Source organism: Emys orbicularis, chromosome 21 (genome assembly GCF_028017835.1).
Source record: "Emys orbicularis isolate rEmyOrb1 chromosome 21, rEmyOrb1.hap1, whole genome shotgun sequence".
Taxonomy (NCBI): Eukaryota; Metazoa; Chordata; order Testudines; family Emydidae; genus Emys; species Emys orbicularis.
The window spans coordinates 3,099,556-3,117,922 of record NC_088703.1 but is presented as its reverse complement, the minus strand read 5'-3'; the positions used below and the strand labels follow the sequence as shown (position 1 = coordinate 3,117,922).

Here is an 18,367-nt window from a genome sequence, read left to right as displayed (position 1 = left end):
GATCCAAGGGGTTTTGGATCAGTGTTCACCAGGGAACTGGTGGAGGAGTCTCTCAAGGCTACCCAGGGACGGGAGTTAGCCCATTGGGAGTGGTGGCAGCAAAAGCAGATCTAAGCTGGTAGAGAAGCTTAGAGGTTTTCATGCAGGTCCCCACATCTGTACCCTAAAGTTCAGAGAGGGGAAGGAACCTTGACAAGGCCTCTATAGACAAAGGCAGGGCTGTTCTCCCAAGGAAACAGACACCCCCAGAGATTTTACTGTGAGGGGGGTCGATTTTCACAGTTAGTAGCGACTCGCCGCCGCCCGTGTACCCCCCGTCGATGGCTTGCTCAAAGTCACTGCTGGAAAAGCACCACCAGAGAGCCAGGCCAGCATCCTAATCACCAGCCTGGTCGTCTTTGCATGCAGAAGGGCTTCAAAAATAAGTTAATGAGTAACAATACTTCCCTCCTCTGTCCCTGCTATTCCCAAGGGAATACCGGGTCCCTAGCAGAGAGCATTGGGCTGGATTTTACAAAGGGATGTAGGCACAGAAAGCAGCTAGGCACTTCACGAGGATCCCCCTAGGTGCCTCCTGGTGTCCTTAGGGGCCTACCTGCCGGGAGAGATCGGGCCCCAAGTTTCGTCCCCTCGGCTCTGGAAAGGATCCGGTGTCCCCAGGCGGTGAGCCGATCTTGCAGATGTTTGCAGAGCTGCCTGGAGAAGGCCACGTCCTTGGGAATGAACTTGGCTGGAAGCAGATGAAAGGATCAGACTCCCCCCTCCCCACTTGGTTCGGGGCCGTGACATGGGGGAGGGGAGGGATGGATGGCCGGGGGAAAGCACACACCTGTCACTGCCGCAGAAGTGGTGGGAGCTTGTCATGTGTCGTTCCAGCTGGTGGGGGTGGGGGGAAGGGGAACTGCTCTCCCTCCTGCTGGGGGGTGAAAATGGAACCCTGGCGTCCTAGGGCTGCAGGGAAGGCAGGTGGCGGCCGCTTGGGGAGTACCCGGAGCAGCCCTGCGCTGGGGCCAGGGGATCGCGTTGCTCATTTCCGCTCTGCCAGGGAAACTGAGGCACAGAGCGAGTGAAACGACTCGCCCAAGGTCGCGCGGCACAACCAGGACCAGAACCCAGGCGTCCTGACTAGCAGGACGGACTGGGAGTCAGGAGGCCTGGGTTCTCTTCCCTGCTCTGGGAGGGGAGCGGGGTCTAATGGTTAGAGCAAGTGGAGGCCGGCGGCAGGACTCCTGGGTTCTACTGCCAGTGATATCTCGTGGTTACAGCACAACCAGTTTGGGGAGCCAGGACTCCTGGATGACCTCCGGTCCCTCCCAGGCCTCAGTTTCCCTAGCTATAAAATAGGGGGAGGACAATAACACTTCCAACTCCTCCAAGCCCATTGGGGGGCAGCGGTGAGTGACCCCCACCTTTCCAGGGGGAGCAGCCCCCAGCCCCGTTAGCTGCCCCCCCCCAAGTGCCCACGTGAGGCCTCGGCTGGGGGAGCTCCCTTGGCAGGACACACGGTGCTCTGCTGTGTCACCAGCTTTCCCTTTTCCCACCCTTATCACACGTGCCTCTGGCGTCCTTGGACTCTGCCCCCTGCAGGGCCCCAGCCTTGGAACGGGGGGGGGAGGGGCTCTATAAACGAGAACCACTGCGGCGGCTCCCCCATCGGCACCGGGACGATGGCCACCGCTCACCCCCTGCTCCTCCTTCCTCTGCTCCTGGCCTCGGCCTGGGCCCAGTGCCCGGCGCCGGCGGATCTGAAGAACGCGGATGGGAGCAAGATCTGTGCCCAGCTGTACACCGACGACAGCCCCTACTACGCCCAGTGCTGCGGGGGCAACGTGCTGCAGGTGCAGCCCGGCAACGACGTCCCCTACATACCGCTCAGCTGGAACGACAAGATCTCCTCCCTGGTGGTGGCGCCGCGCTGCGATCTCAGCGTCTGGTCCAGGACGGGCAAGAAAGGCTACAGCCGCAAGTTCAACAGCGGGGTGGTATATCGGCTGCAGGAGATCAAGAAGGGGCTCTTTGGGGACTGGGACAACTCCATCTCCGCCTACTACTGCAAGTGCAACTGAGGCGAGGCCAGGGGAGAAGCAGTGAGACCAGGCCTCCAGCCGGACCAAGCTTTTATCCCACCGCTAGCACCAAACCTTCCGCCGGGCCAAGCCTTTATCCCACCTCTGGCACCAAACCTCCAGCTGGGCCAATCCTTAATCCCACCGCTAACACCAAACCTCTAACCGGGCAACCTGCATCCCTGACTGCTTCGGTATTCAGTGCCCGCACACCACCATGCTATCCGCCTCCAGGAACAGCTATCCCACAGTGCCTGAGTGATTGCTGCCAGCTCACAGCACCATGGCTTCGTGCCCACGTCCCCAGCTCCCTCGGGCTGAGGCGTCTGGAATGGCTTTAGCCCAGCTTTCGCAGGTGTGCTGTTTGTCTGAAACCTGGGTGATTTTCCGGCAAGACCACGCCACTGGAAAAGCATCTCGGCATCAGGGAGCTGTGGAGAGCGGCTGGTAAATTCCCCTTTAAATTTCAAACCCCCTTGGGGGGCGGCTGTGTCAATCTGAACTTTATCCAGCACCTACCGCATTCTCGGCAGTACCAAATAACCATCAGCCAGAGAGGTTCAATGCTCTGCTTAATACTTCCTGACGGCGGTAATCTTCGAGCACGTAGGCCTAGCTTGGTTTTACCCCCTAGATCCGATTCTCATCAAACCCTCTCCCCCGCCCCCGGGCTTTTATCACGCCTTCCCCTGCAATAAACATAACTGTGCTGACGAGACAATACTAGTCATTGCTAGCTCTTCCAGCAGCAGTTCGCAACGTGCTGCACCAAGGAGGGCGGTAGCATGATCCCCATTTCACACATGGGGAAACTGAGGCACGGAGCGGGCCGGTGACTTGTCCAAGGTCACCCAGCCGGTGAGTGGCGGAGCCAGGGATAGAATCCAGCCAGGCCACGCTGCCTCTCTCATTTCCCACTCAGGGTTTAGCTGTCTCAGCCGGTACTTGAGTGTCTAAGCTCACTATTGTACAGCTGGGGAAACTGAGGCACAGAGTGACTCGGGCCAGGTCTGCGGCGGGAAGTTTTGGCAATGCCGGTGAGGAGAGTGGTGGCTGGGTGCGATTTCTATAGTGGCAAAGGCTCCCATGTCCACGCAGTGCTATCAGTGTAAATGCCCTTTTACCGGGTGTGAGGGGATCCCTGGGGTGGGCCCACTGTGCCCCCTTTTCTCACTATCCTGGGGGTTGTCAATGCCTTACTGGTGGCAAGCACCAGGTGCTGTTAACACTCAGTACAACCCGCACCCAGCTAGATTGCATGAATCCCGGAGCCACTCACGAATCGCACAGAGAAAGGCACCACCCAAATCCCCCCAGCTCCCAGCCTTGTATTTTAGGAATATCTGGCACTGCTCAAGACCCTTTCTTGAGCAAGGCGAGTTTATTCATTGAGTCACCACGTCATCAACGGAAAGTGGACATACCCCGGCCTTTGGAAACCTGAGCAGATTTACCAAGCACTCCAGTCCTAACTCACTGGGAAGGAGAAACAGTAAATTGATTACAAAAAGAGAGATTTAAGTCAGGGGTTCTCAAACTGGGGGGTCGCGAGGTTATTACATGGGGGGTCGTGAGCTGTCAGCCTCCAGCCCAAACCCCGCTTTGCCTCCAGCATTTATAATGGTGTTAAATGTATTAAAAAGTGTTTTTAATTTATGGGGGGGGTCACACTCAGAGACTTGCTATGTGAAAGGGGTCACCGGTACAAACATTTGAGAGCCACTGATTTAAGCGATTATAAGTGATAGGCAAAAAGTCAGAGTTAGTTACCAAAGAAATCTCAATCCTAAACCTGTAAGACACTGGGCAGTATTTCGATCAAGCGGTTTTTTCACCCCACTGGATGTCACAGTTCATAATACACAGGTTTCCCCCTTGAAACCTGGGCCAGACCCCCCTGTTGGAGTCTTCAGTCTTCTGAGCATTCTTGTAGGGTTACCATATTTTGAGTGTCCAAAAAGAGGACACTCCACGGGGCACCGCCGGCCCCGGCCCCCGGCCCAGCACCGCCAGCCCCGCACCAGCACCGCCGGCCCCGGGCCAGCCCCCTGCCCCGGGCCAGCTCCCGGCCCAGCACTGCCAGCCCCGGCCCAGCACCCAGCGGCGCCGGATTTTCCCGGACATGTTCGGCTTTTTGGGATTTCCCCCCGGACGGGGATTTGAGTCCCAAAAATCTGGACATGTCCGGGAAAATCCGGACGTATGGTAACCCTAGTTCTTGTTGCTTGCAGGGTGGGTGGGGGGAGGAGAAAGGTAAAGCCCGGGACCCCTGTGCTCTGTTTTATACCCTAAATCCATGTGCTTGGAGAACAGAAGTCCAGGCATGGCTGGGGGGCATGGCTGAGTCGCCAGGTAGGGCAACCAAACAGCAAGTGTGAAAAATCGGGACGGGGGTGGGGGGTAATAGGAGCCTATATAGGAAAAAGCCCCAAATATCAGGACTGTCCCTATAAAATCGGGACATCTGGTCCCGCTATCTCTAGGCAAAGTTGAGCAGTTCCCCTGGGGTGGCCTCATGAAGGGGTGAGTCACTGCATTGTAGCTCCCTTGCTGGACAATGGCTGTTCGACACCCGCCCGGGCGTTGGTTACTTTCCTTGTTCGCGTCTCTGGGGGGTTAATATCTGGGCGATTCCCCAGCTCACGGCATGTTTTAGTGACCACCAATCATACAGCACTTGCTCATAACTTCATAGGCACCGGTGAGATATGTATTTTAAGAGAACAGTGGCTTTCAGCAGATCGTAACCTTTCCCGTGATACCTCCCAAGGCCTGCTTTAGATCGGGGTAGGCAACCTATGGCCCCCGTGCCAAAGGCGGCACGCGAGCTGCTTTTCAGTGGCACTCACACTGCCCCGGGCCTGGCCACTGGTCCGGGGGGCTCTGCATTTTATTTTAATTTTAAATGAAGCTTCTTAAACATTTTAAAAACCTTATTGACTTTACATGCAACGGTTTAGTTCTATATTATAGACTTATAGAAAGAGACCTTCTAAAAACGTTCAAATGTATGACTGGCATGCGAAACCTTCAATCAGAGTGAATAAATGAAGACTCGGCACTCCACTTCTGAAAGGTTGCCGACCCCTGGTAGTGAAATATCACAATTATCTATAAATGAGGAATATGGGGTTTATAGGGCGCTCCCCTGAGGTTTAGAGTGTCACGCTGGGGTAGCTTATTTCACTTGGGGAACTGGGACAAGGTCTATCTGCTATGGCAGGCTTCTGCTGGTATAAGAAATTGAGCTTGGGAGCCCAAACCACTGGACACCTGGGGCAGCGCTGTTTATACAGGGATCCTTCACCAACTGCTCAGATGCAGCCATCTCTGGGGTGGGGCGTGGCAGCTGTTAATACAGGGATCTCTCACCCGACACTGGGATGCAGGCACAGCAGCAGTTAACAGAGGGATCCCTTGCCTGGAGTTGAGATGCAGCTGCCTCTGGGGTGGAGCGCAGTGGCTGTTTATACAGGGAACTCTCGCCCGACGCTAGGTTGCAACCACCTCTGGGATCGGGGTCGCACTCAATAAACACTGGCTTTGGTATACCACAGGGGAAGGGGCAATGGGGGCTGAGGCCAAGAAGACAGGCTGTAGGCTCACAGGAAGCACCAGAAATTCTTTAATGCCACTGCTCAGGTCCCATCTTGAATGCAGCCTCACAGCTCCCCTGCAAGGGGAAACTGAGGCACAGACCTGACATGCCTTGACTCAGTGTCACAGACAGAATCAGAAGTGCAAACCAGGAGGGCTAACCACTAGACCCCACACCCCTCCCAGAGCTGGGCATAGAACCCAGGAGTCCTGGCTCCCAGACTGCCCCACCCCCGCTCTAACCACTCAACCCCACTCCCCTCCCAGAACTGGGAATAAAACCCAGGAGTCCTGACACCCACCCCACCCCCCCTGCTCTAACCACTAGACCCCACACCCCTCCCAGAGCTGGGCATAGAACCCAGGAGTCCTGGCTCCCAGCCCCCCGTGGTGAGACTGACCTGACACGCCTCACCCAGCCCCAGCTTTGCCCCCAGGGCACAGAGAGGGGACAGGGCTCTCCGTTCCCAGTGAATCCAGCACCGGCTTTTGCCCGGGTACTGTCGTCAGCCCCTGGGGGAACAGAAACCGAACCGCGCCCTCCCCCGCCCCCCAGCTGCCGGCCCGTCCGTCAGTCCCGCAGCTGCACGGAGACGCTGCTGTCTGTCGCTCTGGTGCGGCAGAGCCCGCCCGGCGTCTCGGCGTCCAAGGTCCAGTGCTGGAAATGGACGTAGCGCGCTCCCGGGCCGTAGCCGTGGAAAACGTGGGAAACCTTTGAAACGGGGAAAACATCAGGACCGAGCCCGAACCAGCGCTGCATCTTCCCCACCCCTGGTGCCCCATTCCAGTCCCCATCTCCCTCTGTGCTCAACCACCCATTGGGCAACTGGGGAAACTGAGGCACAGACCTGACGTGCCTTGACTCAGTGTCACAGACAGAATCAGAAGTGCAAACCAGGAGAGCTAACCGCCCACTGCACTGGCAAGGCCCGATCCCCCTGTGACCAAGTGGGAAGCAGCTGTAATATTTGCATGATGCCGATGCGTGCCTCAGTTTCCCTCAAGTTATGGGCCTGCCTCAGTGGGTCCTTGGGGCCTGGCACGCTAAGGAGACTGGGACCTAGCCCAGACATTGTGCATCCAAGTCACCCCTACCCCTGCTACTCCTGAGCTGTCTGGCCCCCATCCCTTCCCGGGGGGGGGACCCGCGTCTCCCTTACATGGCACCAGTTCTTCTTCTCCCGGGATGCCCCGTGCTCGGGGCCCTGGTGGTGGAATTCCCGCAGGGGCGTCTGCCCGTCGGCGGCCAGCAGCCGGACGTGCAGCTGGTACACGGTCTCGGCCAGACGGCTGTCTTCGTACCTGCACCGGAACAGAGGGCAGGTAACAGCAGCCATCCCGCCCCACCCCGCTGCCAAAATCGGGGGGGAACCGGGGGAGTTGGTCCCCATTACCGGGCGGGAACGAAGGTCGGGAAGGGGATGCTATAAGGGAAGAAGCTCAAGAAATCCCATTTCTCTCTGGCAAATAGTAACAATACGAAGCCGCAGCTGTGACCTAGTGTTTCATCAGCAGAGCTCACAGTGCCCCCAAGAGGGGGGCAGATTCATGATCCTCATTTTACAGGCAAAGCCTAGGCTGGTGGGGGGGGGGGTCTAGTGGTTAGTGTTGGGGGGAGTCAGGACTCCTGGATTCTCGCCCCAGCTCTGGGAGGGAAGTAGAGTCTAGTGGTTACAGCAGAGAGGATGGAGAGCCAGGACTCCCAAATTATCACAGGTGGGGGAACTGAGGCACAAGAGAAGGGACGGTCGCCCAGGAGGCAGAGCCAGGAATGGAACCCAGGTGTCCTGATTCTCAGCCAAGTGCCATCCCCGCTGCCCTACGGTCTTTCCTGCCCCATAGCCTGGACATGGCTCTGCGCAGGGCGTGGGAAAGGACGATGCGCCCGCCTTCTGCCCAACCAAGGGACTGCACCCTGGCCAGCACCCCCATGGCATCCAAGACAGGGCTCATATCTGGCCCTGGGGAGCTGGACCAGCTACCGGGGGAGGGGAGGTGTGGAGGCAGCGATTGGGACCCGCCCCCCAGAGCATCCAAAGAAGAGCCAGTACCAGTCCATGATGGTGATGTTCGGCTGGTAGGAGTCCAGGAGCTCTTCCCACAGCCCCTCTGCCAACAGGTCGACCCGCTGCTGTTTGATGCACCAGCTGCAAGGAGGGGGAAGGAAAAGGATCAGGGAGGAGCAGGGCAGCCAGGAACCGCAGGGGACGGGCATACAGGGCAGGGAGCATCTTTCTGTTCTGTGTCCGTACAGCGCCTGGCGCAGTGGGGGCCTGGGCCACGACTGGGCAGCCGAGGTGCTACCGTAATACACCTAATAGCAACGACAACGTACAGCGCCTGGCGCAATGGGGGCCTGGGCCACGACTGGGGCGCCGAGGAGCTACCGTAATACACCTAATAGCAACGACAACGTACAGCGCCTGGCGCAGTGGGAGCCTGGGCCACGACTGGGCAGCCGAGGTGCTACCGTAATACACCTAATAGCAACGACAACGTACAGCGCCTGGCGCAATGGGGGCCTGGTCTATAACTGGCGTGCCTGGGTGCCACGGTAAGCCAGCTAATAAATAAGACTCATCATTCTTCACGGAGGCTGCTGGATTCAGACCCGCCCTCTGGTTCCCTCCTGTCGCCTCAAGCCTGCACCACCCAATGTTGCCACACGGGGCGATCTACACCCTGGCCTAACCTAGCCCGGGTGGTGCCACTGGCTAGGTGAGTAAAGCCACCAGCTCCAGAATTAGGCCTCCCCCCACCCCCGCCCCCCAGGGGGGCTGCACTAGCCGGCCAGACGCATGCCCAGCTCCCTGTCTTCGGATCCAGCCCAGGGAGGCACGTGCCCAGCGCGCCTGGATCTCCTGCTTGAGCTGCGCGGGCCCAGGGGGCGACAGGAGGGCCCTAAACCACAGCGATGGCCCAGTCACGGGTAGCCACCAGGTCCCCAGGCTGGCCCGGGACAGCTGCTCACCTCAAGCGCGGAGCCGCAGAGCCGGGCTTCTCGTCGCCCGTCTGGGGAGGGAGCGCCTCGGTGCTAATGGCCCAGCCGCTGAAATTACCTGGGGAGGGTTACAAGGAGGGTTAAAAGCAGCAGAAAAACGCCTCCCTGACAGCAACCAGGAGCACAAGAGATGCAGCTGGCTCTAGGGAGGACCAGCGGCTTATACAGGGAGCCCTCGCCCGGAGCAGCAATGCAACTGACTCTGGGGTGGGACGTGGCAGCGGTTTATACAGGGAGCCCTCGCCCGGAGCAGCAATGCAACTGACTCTGGGGTGGGACGTGGCAGCGGTTTATACAGGGAGCCCTCGCCCGGAGCGGCGATGCAGCTGACTCTGGGGTGGGACGTGGCAGCGGTTTATACAGGGAGCCCTCGCCCGGAGCGGCGATGCAACTGACTCTGGGGTGGGACGTGGCAGCGGTTTATACAGGGAGCCCTCGCCCGGAGCAGCAATGCAACTGACTCTGGGGTGGGACGTGGCAGCGGTTTATACAGGGAGCCCTCGCCCGGAGCGGCAATGCAGCTGACGCTGGGGTGGGACGTGGCAGCGGTTTATACAGGGAGCGCTCGCCCGGAGCGGCGATGCAGCTGACGCTGGGGTGGGACATGGCAGCGGTTTATACAGGGAGCCCTCGCCCGGAGCGGCGATGCAGCTGACTCTGGGGTGGGACGTGGCAGCGGTTTATACAGGGAGCCCTCGCCCGGAGCGGCGATGCAGCTGACTCTGGGGTGGGACGTGGCAGCGGTTTATACAGGGAGCGCTCGCCCGGAGCGGCGATGCAGCTGACGCTGGGGTGGGACGTGGCAGCGGTTTATATAGGGATGCAGCTGCCCCCAGGGAAATCGAAGGGCACCCGACTTAGCCCTGTGGGGGGAGGCCGTGAAGCAGGGGTGAAGTACGCAGAGGCGGGCTTTCCTGCCTGATGCTGCCCCTCCTGGGACACACGAGGCAGCTCCCAGCCCCCGGCTCTCCAGCAGGGCCAGGCCCAATGCCTATGCTGCTCAGTGCCCCATAGGAGGACAGAGGGGGAGGGGGGCTATTTGGTTCCTTGGCAACCAGCCCCACCCCAGGCTCCCCTTCCCTGCACTTACCCAAGGACTCCAGCGGCCCCCGGGGGCTGTTGGGTGGCTGGCGAGGAGCTGGCTCCGAAATGTTCACACCTGATGGCGGGGGGGGGGGGAATGAAACACACAACATAGTCACCCCTCCAGCCTAAGCACGACACCCCCCACCTGCCACAATCCCAGCCCAGCAGCCCCCCCCCCCCCCATCCCCGCTCCTCTGCCCTTCTTACAGGGAGGCAGCGTGGCTCAGTGGTTAGCATCGGAGTCAGGACGCCTGGGTTGTATCACAGAGCGGGGGCTAGTGGGTTGGTGGGGAGGGGCTGGGAGCCCGGACTCCTGGGTTCTCTGCGTGGCTTTGGCCAAGCCACTTCCCTGCTCGGTGCCTCAGTTTCCCCCCTGGAGAGTAGCCGGGGAGGGTTCTGGAAGGCGCCACGGGGGAGAACTATTTGTAAGCATGGGGGCGGGGGGGTGCTGATTCATCAAGCTGATGGAGCAGTCCCAGAGCAGCAGCCCTGACGGGCTGGGACTGGCATCGGAGCTAAATCCCCTTTCCTCCAGAGAGACGAGCTGGTGAGCTGGGACAGGCCCCCGAGCCTCCTTCCCTGCAGCAGAGACCTCCCCGGAGACTGGGCTGCCTTCGGGCAAGATGTTAAACCCCCCCCCCCCCCGCCCCCGAGGGATCCCACAGCACGTCCCAAACAGGAAATCACATTGCCTGAGATGCGGCTGCCTCTGGGGTGGGGCACGGCAGCTGTTTATACGGGGATCCCTCAACTAGCAGTGAGATGCGGCTGTCTCTGGGGTGGGACGTGGGGGGCTTTATACAAAATCCCTCACCCTGCACTGACAACCAGCTGCCTCTGGGGTGGGAGGTGGCAGCTGTTAACACAGGGATCCCTCACCCAGCACTGGGATGCAGCTGCCTCTGGAGTAGGGTGCAGTAGCAGGCCATCAACTGCACCGAAACACCATACACTGCAGCCACCTCTGGGGAGGAGCACAGCAGCTGTTGACACGGAGAGCCCTCCCCAGTGCTGAAACGCAGCCACCTCTGGGGAGAGGCAGGGCCGCGGTTTACAGAGATCCCTCCCCAGTGCTGAAACGCAGCCATCTCTGGGGAGGGGCACGGCTGCTGTTTACAGAGATCCCTCCCCAGTGCTGAAACGCAGCCACCTCTGGGGAGGGGCACGGCTGCTGTTTACAGAGATCCCTCCCCAGTGTTGAGATGCAGCCACTTCTCGGGGAGGGCACGGCTGCGGTTTACACGGCAATCCTGTGCCCCGGCACGGAGATGCAGCCACCTCTGGGGAGGGGCAGCTGTTGACCCCAGACCCCTCTGTTGGAGTGGGGGAGGGTAGCAGCACTGATTAACCCTTCCCACGCCGCACGGTACTGGAGGGGCCCTGAGGCGAGTGGGCCAGTTACTGGAGCGAGCGAGGCAGGTGCCTGGCGCATGGGCGGGGTAGCAGGCACAGCTAGTCGGGCTCCCCGGGCCGCATTCCAGCCCACCCACACTTGGCTCTGGCCCAGCGGCCGGCTAGGCCCTGGGGGGAGGGGGGCAGAGGAGTAGGGTGACCAGACAGCAAATGTGAAAAATCAGGGGTGGGGGGTAATAGGAGCCTAGATAAGAAAAAGACCCAAAAAACGGGACTGTCCTTATAAAATCGGGACATCTGGTCACCCTACAGGGGAGGGATCTGGGGACCTTTCAAAATAGCTCCATGGGAGGGGAACTCCCCCTCCCCCCCCCCCCCCGAGTCCTGCACAGACCCTCCACTCGCCAGGCACACCCCAGGGTTTATTAACCAGGTGCCCCTCTGGTTCATGCCCTTCCCGCTTCCCTTACCCACCCTGGCTGGCGAGACTGGGAGCTTTTCAGGGCCGGGACGATGTGCAGCGCCTGGCACGACGGGACCCCGGCTGTTACCACCGTACATATACCCCCCTCCCCGGCCCAGTTTCCCGTCCCTCCCCCACCCCAGCTGGGGCTGACTCAGCGGAGGAGCCAGGCCCTGTCCCGGGGGCTGGAGTAGGTGTGGGGGGGGGGGGCAGCTGGTATCGGTCGCTCGCGGCAGGACAGACGTTACCTTCGGGGTTCGGGCTCTGCAGCAGGTTCCTCTCGAAGGGCTTGCGCTCGCACAGGACTTTCCAGTCGGGGTCCCTGGGCAAGGGGACCCCCCTGCGGCCCAGCTCCCAGGCCCCTTCGAACTGCTGCTGCCAGCTCCGCTCCTGGGCCCCGGGGGAGAGGGGCAGGGTCTGGGCCCGCAGCTGCTGGGACGCCATCCCGAGGGGTTGCAGGCACTCGGGGCTGGAGGAGGGAGACTGGGGAGCTGGGATCCCTGCCCAGGGCGGGCCGCGGCCAGGGTAGGGGAGGAGGAACAGGAAGGTTTGTGGGGCAACCGTGGGGTGGGGGAATCCAGCTGGGCTGGGGGTGGGGAGGTGATGACACGGGCTGTGGGCAGGCGAGGCATGTACACACTTGTTGTGCAAGCCGCAAAGGCGCAGCCCCAAGGAGAGCGCTCGGCTCTGCAGCGCCGGAGGGGCCCAGCCCCCCAGCTCTGCCGGGGCCCCTCGCTCCTGACCCACAGCCCCCTGCTAGCCCAGCCCCGAGCTCCCCAACTCTGCTGAGGCCCTCAATCCCAACCCCCCTCCCCCAACACCCCCCCTTCCCAGAGCTGGGACAGGAACCCAGGAGTCCTAGCCCCTCCCCTCCCCCAGCCACTCCTGCCCAGAGCTAGGAAGAGAAAGGGCAGAATGGGGTGCTGATGGGACCTGGGCCAAGCCCAGCTCCATGGGGGCAGGGCCCTGCACCCTCCACCAGGAAGCAGTGTGAAACAAACCAGATCAGGGATCAGAACCTGTCGGCCCAGCCCCAGCACAACAAAGGAAGCCAGGCGCCCGGACAGGCCGGGCCGGTGCCTCCCACTGTCTCTTCCTTGACACCCCAGATTCTTGTGGCCGGCTGGGCCCTGGAGGCCGCTCCCTCCCATGCAGACAAAGGACCAGTGGGAGGCAACAGCATCCTCGTTTCTAGCAGCTTCCAGCCCCTTCGCCGAGAGATGCAGCCAGGGCTGGGGCGGAACGTCACAGCTAACAGCAATGCCCCAACTAACTGAGGGCCGGCCTCGCCGCTTGAGCCTTCCTGCTAAGGGTTTTAATGCGACTGGCATGGGCACAAGGGTGGGAGCTGGAATCACCCAGCAGCCCCTCGGGGGGGCCGCAGCACCGGTGCGGGGTCCCGGCTTTGGGTCCCCCACTGGACCCCTGCGGCAGCCACAGCGACTGGGCCACATACAGGAGGGCAGAGAGGGGGCCAGGCCCCGCCGGACTGAGCAGCCCCAGGGTCGATTTAACCCCCCCGATCCCTGTAGCCAGGGGCCAGTGTGGTCAACAGCCCTTCGAAGGGGGTGTCCCACCAGGCAAGGGGACGAGCCAGGACCAGCTGGGATAAAATCAAAGGGCTAATGCTAAGCACAGGGGACTTGCCCCTCCTCCCAAGCGGGGGGGAAGGCCTGAGGGCCCCGTCCCACCACAAAAGGGGGACAGGTGGGGCTGGGGAATCGAGCTGGGAGCCCCATTGCTCCCCAGCAGGGGGGCCGGAACCAGGGAAGGGGTGACAGGCCTAGCAGGGGTCTCGGCCAGCCCGGATTTAAGGGCTGCAGCTCCCACCGGCTGACTGGAATTGGGGGGGGGGTGGCGGAGAGGGGACGCCCTGCCTCTCTGAGCCTCCAGCACATACAACCAGGCAGGAGGCCAAGTCAAGGCCCCCCCACACACACACACATCCCTCACCCCAAATTTCAAGCACCTGCCTCCCGCAGCCAAGGCCAACGGGGGGGAGGGGAGCGCTCAACAGCCTTTGGGAGGAGTATAGGAGGACAAGGCGGGGGGCGATCAGAAGGACAAATGGGGGCTTATACCCCCCACACTCCTAGTTCTAACACTCAGCCCCTCCCCTGCACAAAACCAGACATGGGAGACAAGGGGCAGGCGGGGTGAGTGTTTTAATTAGCACCTCGGCTCCTTCACAGCCCCCAGGACCACAACCCCCGTCCCAGCATCACAGATGGGTGGGGGGAGGGGCGCACAAATTGGGGGGGGGGGGAGTGTTGAGAAATACCCCCCCCATTAAATACATCAAAGCAAAGAAAAACAAACCCAGAGTCATTAAATACCAACCTAGAACAATCCACCTTGTGCAAAACCAGCCCCGTGGCGGGCGGGCGCGTGTGTGTGTTTGTGCCCGTGTGTAGGCACGTCAGCCCTAGCACCTGACCCGGCTTCAACGGGAGCTTCGTGGGGCTACCTGGCCCCTGGGCCACTGGCCACTTGCAGCCACAAGCCCCCTTGTGACATTTGACGAGGGGGAGAGGAGGGCTCGGGGGGGAGAGACAGGAAGCCAGGCCCCCCGTCGAGGAATAGCCCAAGATTCACCCCTGCCCAGCACCCGCCAAGGACCCAGCGGTGGTTGTGCGGGATGGGCCTGGGGGGCAGCCGGGATTCGAACCTGCAGCCGCTTCCCCCAGCGCTCTGCTCCCCCCGCCAGGGGGGCCAGCTCACCCCCCTGTAGCCAAGCCAGGGAGCGCGGGTAATGGGGGTGGGAAAGGCAGGAGACAAGAGCCACCAGCCCAGGGGAGCGCTAGGGAGGCGGGGTGCAGCTATTTAAACCACACCCGCGGCACCCCCTGCTGGGATGTGGGTGCAACTGCCCCTGCCCGCCAGCCCCAGTGCCAGGGAGCAGCGCCCCCAGCCTGGGTGGGCATCAGTATGGCCCAGGGATAAAGCAGCCTGGGTCATTTTAATCCACACACACACACACACACACACACACCTGGACAGACGGACATGGGGGGGGGGGCAGGGCTCACCCCCTCCAGTAAGGGCATGGATGGGGACCCAGACACACACACAGGGCAGGGCTGCTTCCTTCCAGCAGGGGGCAGCAGGGACCCACGGATGGTGGCATGGGGGTGGGGGGGTGAGGGGAGCACAGGAAAGCTGGGGGGAGCAGGGTCCCTTTTTGGGGGGTGGGGGGAGGTTGCTGACCACAGAGGAGGCCCACCAAGAATGGAACAAGCCCAGGGGATGTTCGCCAGAGCATTAGGAACACAGGGGGGGGGGGGGGAGGGAGAAATCTGCCCTCCCCCCCACCCCGGATCCTCACAGCTGGAGGGAGGTGGCAGCTGTACCCTGAGTTAACCCTTGACGGCTCTGCTGGGAACTGACACCCTGGTGGGAGGCGTGGGGGGGGCAGGGAAAAATGGGATCCCACGGGGTGGCAGTGCAGAGAGGTCAGAACACGCTGAGCCGGCGGCTACCAGCCGGCTGGCAAAGGTCGGCCCCTCGAAGACAGAGCCGTTAGCTTGGGGGGGGGGGGGGCAGAAGGCCGGTCCCTCAGCCCCGGGGGCCCCGATCCAGGCGGAAGGCTGCACACGCCCCTCCGAGGGGGGCTGCTTCGGTCCCATCAGCTTCACAAGATGCTGAGTAACTGGGGGGGGGGGGAATGGTCCTCTTCCCCCCCCCCCCCCGCAAGTTAAAAGATGGAGCAGGCTGCGTGTGCTTCAAATTAGGCATCTCTGCTGTAGTGTTGGGGCCCTGCCGGGGACCCCCAGCCCCCGGCTACCTGCGCGGGTCCTTTGCAGCCCCGGGGAACAGGAACCGGGCAGGGGGCGCGGTGGGCCGGGCCAGGCCGGAGCCGCCCGCAGCTGCCGCTTGGCTCTCCTGGTAGGAAGGGGGCGGGGTGGCGGCCTCCGGACTCCAACGGGGCTCGGCTGCTTCCGATGGGGGGGCCAGGCCCCTGGAGAGGATGAGGGGCATCGGCGTGGAGGGAGCGGGCGGCACAGGGCCCCCCTCGGAGCCAGAGATGGCCTCCTCGTAAGACGGGAGCAGCACTGGGCAACTGTCGACGGTGCTCACCTCGGACTCCTCCATGGGCTCGTACCACCTGCTCGGAGACGGGGAGACCTCGTCAAGTTCACAGCTGCGCCCCGGGGCCCCAGACCCTCCCTCCACCCGCTGGGGCCCCACCGCAAGGGGGGATAGGACTGCCATGACAACAGGGAGTAGTGGGGGTAGGGTGCAATGGGTCTAGTGGTTAGACCCCGCAAGGGGGCTGGGAGCCAGGACTCCTGGGTTCTCTCCCTGGCTCTGGGAGGAGTGTGGGGGCTAGTGGTTAGCGCAGGGGGGCTGGGAGCCAGGACTCCTGGGTTCTCTCCCTGGCTCTGGGAGGAGTGTGGGAGCTAGTGGTTAGCGCAGGGGGGCTGGGAGCCCTGGTCCTTACACTGACCCTGCGCAAGTCACTTCCCTTCTCGGTGGGCGTCAGTTTCCCCAGCACCCTCCGCGCAGCCCCGTCCCCTGCAGCGTGGTGCCCCCTAGTCCCAGCTCGGGGTCAGCACGGACTGAACGGGCAAAGATGAGTCGAGGCCAGAGGGCGAGTCAGACCCACGCGTCCCGAGGGGCTGGGCAGGAAGGGGAGAGACAGAGGGTGGGGGCTGGACCCCCGGGGGAGCATCAACCAATGGGAGAAGGGAGCATAGGCTTGCACCTGCCCCCCCAGCATCGTTGCTACAGCCGGGGCAGCCCCCCCCACCCCAGAAAGGCGGCAGAGCTCACCTCCAGCACCAGTGGCTGCAGGGTTTCGGCCCCACCAGGACACACACCATGGCCACCAGCAGCAGGGCGGACGCCGTCACCGAGGCCGCAGCCACCATGGGGATGGAGGAGACAGTGATGACGGAGCCGGGGCGAGGCTCCGGGGATCCTGGGGGGGAGGAGAAGGTCAGCAGGTCACACGCTGCAGCTGGGACATTTCACAGCCACCTGCAGCTCAAGGCGGCCAGATCTCAGGTACCAGCCCCCCCAAACTCGAGCCCCACCCCCAAGGGGATGCATTAAACAACAAGCAGCCAGAGGGACTCGAAACCCAGATGGGAGACGTGCACCCTCCAGGCCCTAGATGGCGCTCAGGTGCCAGGAAGGCAGGTGCCTCTATGAGGATCCCATGGCACCTGGCAACACCAAGATCTGGGGGACCTTGGTTGCACAGAATCCAGCCAAGATGGGGGTCCCCCTCTTGTGCCAGGCGCCGCCCAGACCCAGAGACACTGCCCGCCCGCCCCCCCCCCCCGCCCCCCGCCGGTCTCTCACAGCTCAGTCTAAATAGACAAAGGGTGGGTGGGGAAACTGAGGCGCAGGGCGATGCAGTGACTTGTCCAAGGTCATCCAGCTGGCCAAGGGAACAGAAACCAGGTCTCCCGTGTCCCAGTGCTCTCTCCACTAGGCCACGCAGCCTCTCTTTAGTTAATAGGTTAGTGGTCTGGAGCGGGGACAGCACCGTGGGCTGGGGACTAACCAGGGGTGTTCTCACATGACTGACCGTGGCTGGGTTTCACCCGCCTCGTCCCAACCAGTGCTGGGCAAACGGGAGCAAAGGGCCCCCCCACCCCAATTTCTGTGGGTGCCAGCGTCCCTCCTGGAACAAAGATGGGGATGCCAGCGAGGGCAGGGGGCGATGGGGCCGTGATGGCTGGGGGTCTTCTCTGTGCGTCCACCATCCCCCCTCCCCACCACCCCCCTTCCCGGCAGGCGTCACACGGGCTGCGTCCCCCCGTCACGGAGCAGGAGGAAGTTTCCACCAGCAGCTGCACACATCCCCCCCCCCCCCCCCCCCCGAAGAGGAACGTAACGGAGAGGAAACGCAGCCCGGCCACAGGGAGACGCCCATGTACTGCGGGACGCAGCTTCCTGAGCGAGGGCAAAGGCGCGCCTGGGAGCGACCGCTGGCAAGTGCCTGGGTGGGTCCGTCTACCCAGCCCACCGGCAGCGAGTCTCAGAACCCCACTCCGACCCGGCCTGGAGCTCCGGCGCTAAATGCAGCCGTGTAGACATAACAGCTCAGGCTCTGACACCTAGGGAGGTGGTAGGCCCGGGAGCCAGAGCTCCTGCCGGAGCCTGAATGCATCCACAGCTCTGGTTAGCGCCCGTCGGCCCGGGTTCAGAGACGTGACACGGTGGGGAGGGTGCTGGCCTGGGGCGAGTCACTCTAAGGCCCAGATTTTTCATGGGAGTCGGGCATCGAAGGACCTTGGTAAACCTGGGCCTCCAGTCCCCAGCTGCAGAATGGGGCTAATACCTGGATTTTAGGCTTTGTCGGGCCCTCTTTTTGTTCGGTGTCTGTACAGCGCCTGGAACAATGGGGACCTGGGCCATGTGGGGTCCTAGGTGCTACCATAATACACCTAATAGCAATCAAACTGTACAGCGCCTGGCACGGTGTGGTCTACGACTGGGGCACCCACACGCTACCGTAATACAACTAATAGCAGTAAATACGTACAGCGCCTGGTGCAATGGGGACCTGGGCCATGACGTGGGGGCCTAGGCGCTACCGTAATACACCTAATAGCAATAAAAATGTACAGCGCCTGGCACAATGTGGTCTATGACTGGGGCACGCACACGCTGCCGTAATATACTGAATAGCAATAAAAATGTACAGCGCCTGGCGCAATGGGAGCCAGGGGCATGGATGGCAGCTCCTAGGTGCGACTGCAATATACAATGATAATACAGATGAGGAAGCAAGCGGCACAGAGGTTGCATTTCCCCCCAGCACCCATTTCGCAGCACCAGGGCCAGCAC

At 61.9% G+C, this 18,367-nt stretch overlaps 2 protein-coding genes across 2 annotated transcripts; one reads left to right on the top strand and one right to left on the bottom strand.

The window, feature by feature from the left end:
* Window positions 1-1,667: 1,667 nt before the first annotated feature.
* SYCN (syncollin) lies at window positions 1,668-2,066 on the top strand. The gene has a single exon (XM_065420669.1). The coding sequence runs from the start codon at window positions 1,668-1,670 to the stop codon at window positions 2,064-2,066; it is 399 nt and encodes a 132-aa protein (XP_065276741.1).
* A 4,168-nt stretch (window positions 2,067-6,234) lies between these two features.
* On the bottom strand, window positions 6,235-12,010 carry NCCRP1 (NCCRP1, F-box associated domain containing). Its single transcript, XM_065420679.1, has 6 exons — window positions 11,815-12,010; window positions 9,755-9,823; window positions 8,635-8,722; window positions 7,715-7,810; window positions 6,824-6,965; window positions 6,235-6,375 (listed from the first exon to the last, which is right to left on the bottom strand). Exons 1-6 carry the CDS (start codon window positions 12,008-12,010, stop codon window positions 6,235-6,237), a joined length of 732 nt encoding a protein of 243 aa, XP_065276751.1.
* Between the last annotated feature and the right edge of the window lie 6,357 nt (window positions 12,011-18,367).

Excerpts from the sequence above, each read along its gene's own strand:
- SYCN (XM_065420669.1), top strand. The coding sequence starts at position 1,668 with ATGGCCACCGCTCACCCCCTGCTCCTCCTTCCTCTGCTCCTGGCCTCG.
- NCCRP1 (XM_065420679.1), bottom strand. The coding sequence starts at position 12,010 with ATGGCGTCCCAGCAGCTGCGGGCCCAGACCCTGCCCCTCTCCCCCGGG. Across the intron at positions 8,723-9,754 it reads GGGGCCGCTGGAGTCCTTGG|GTAATTTCAGCGGCTGGGCC; the intron begins GTAAGTGCAGGG and ends AACCCTCCCCAG. Across the intron at positions 6,966-7,714 it reads AACATCACCATCATGGACTG|GTACGAAGACAGCCGTCTGG; the intron begins GTACTGGCTCTT and ends GTTCCGGTGCAG.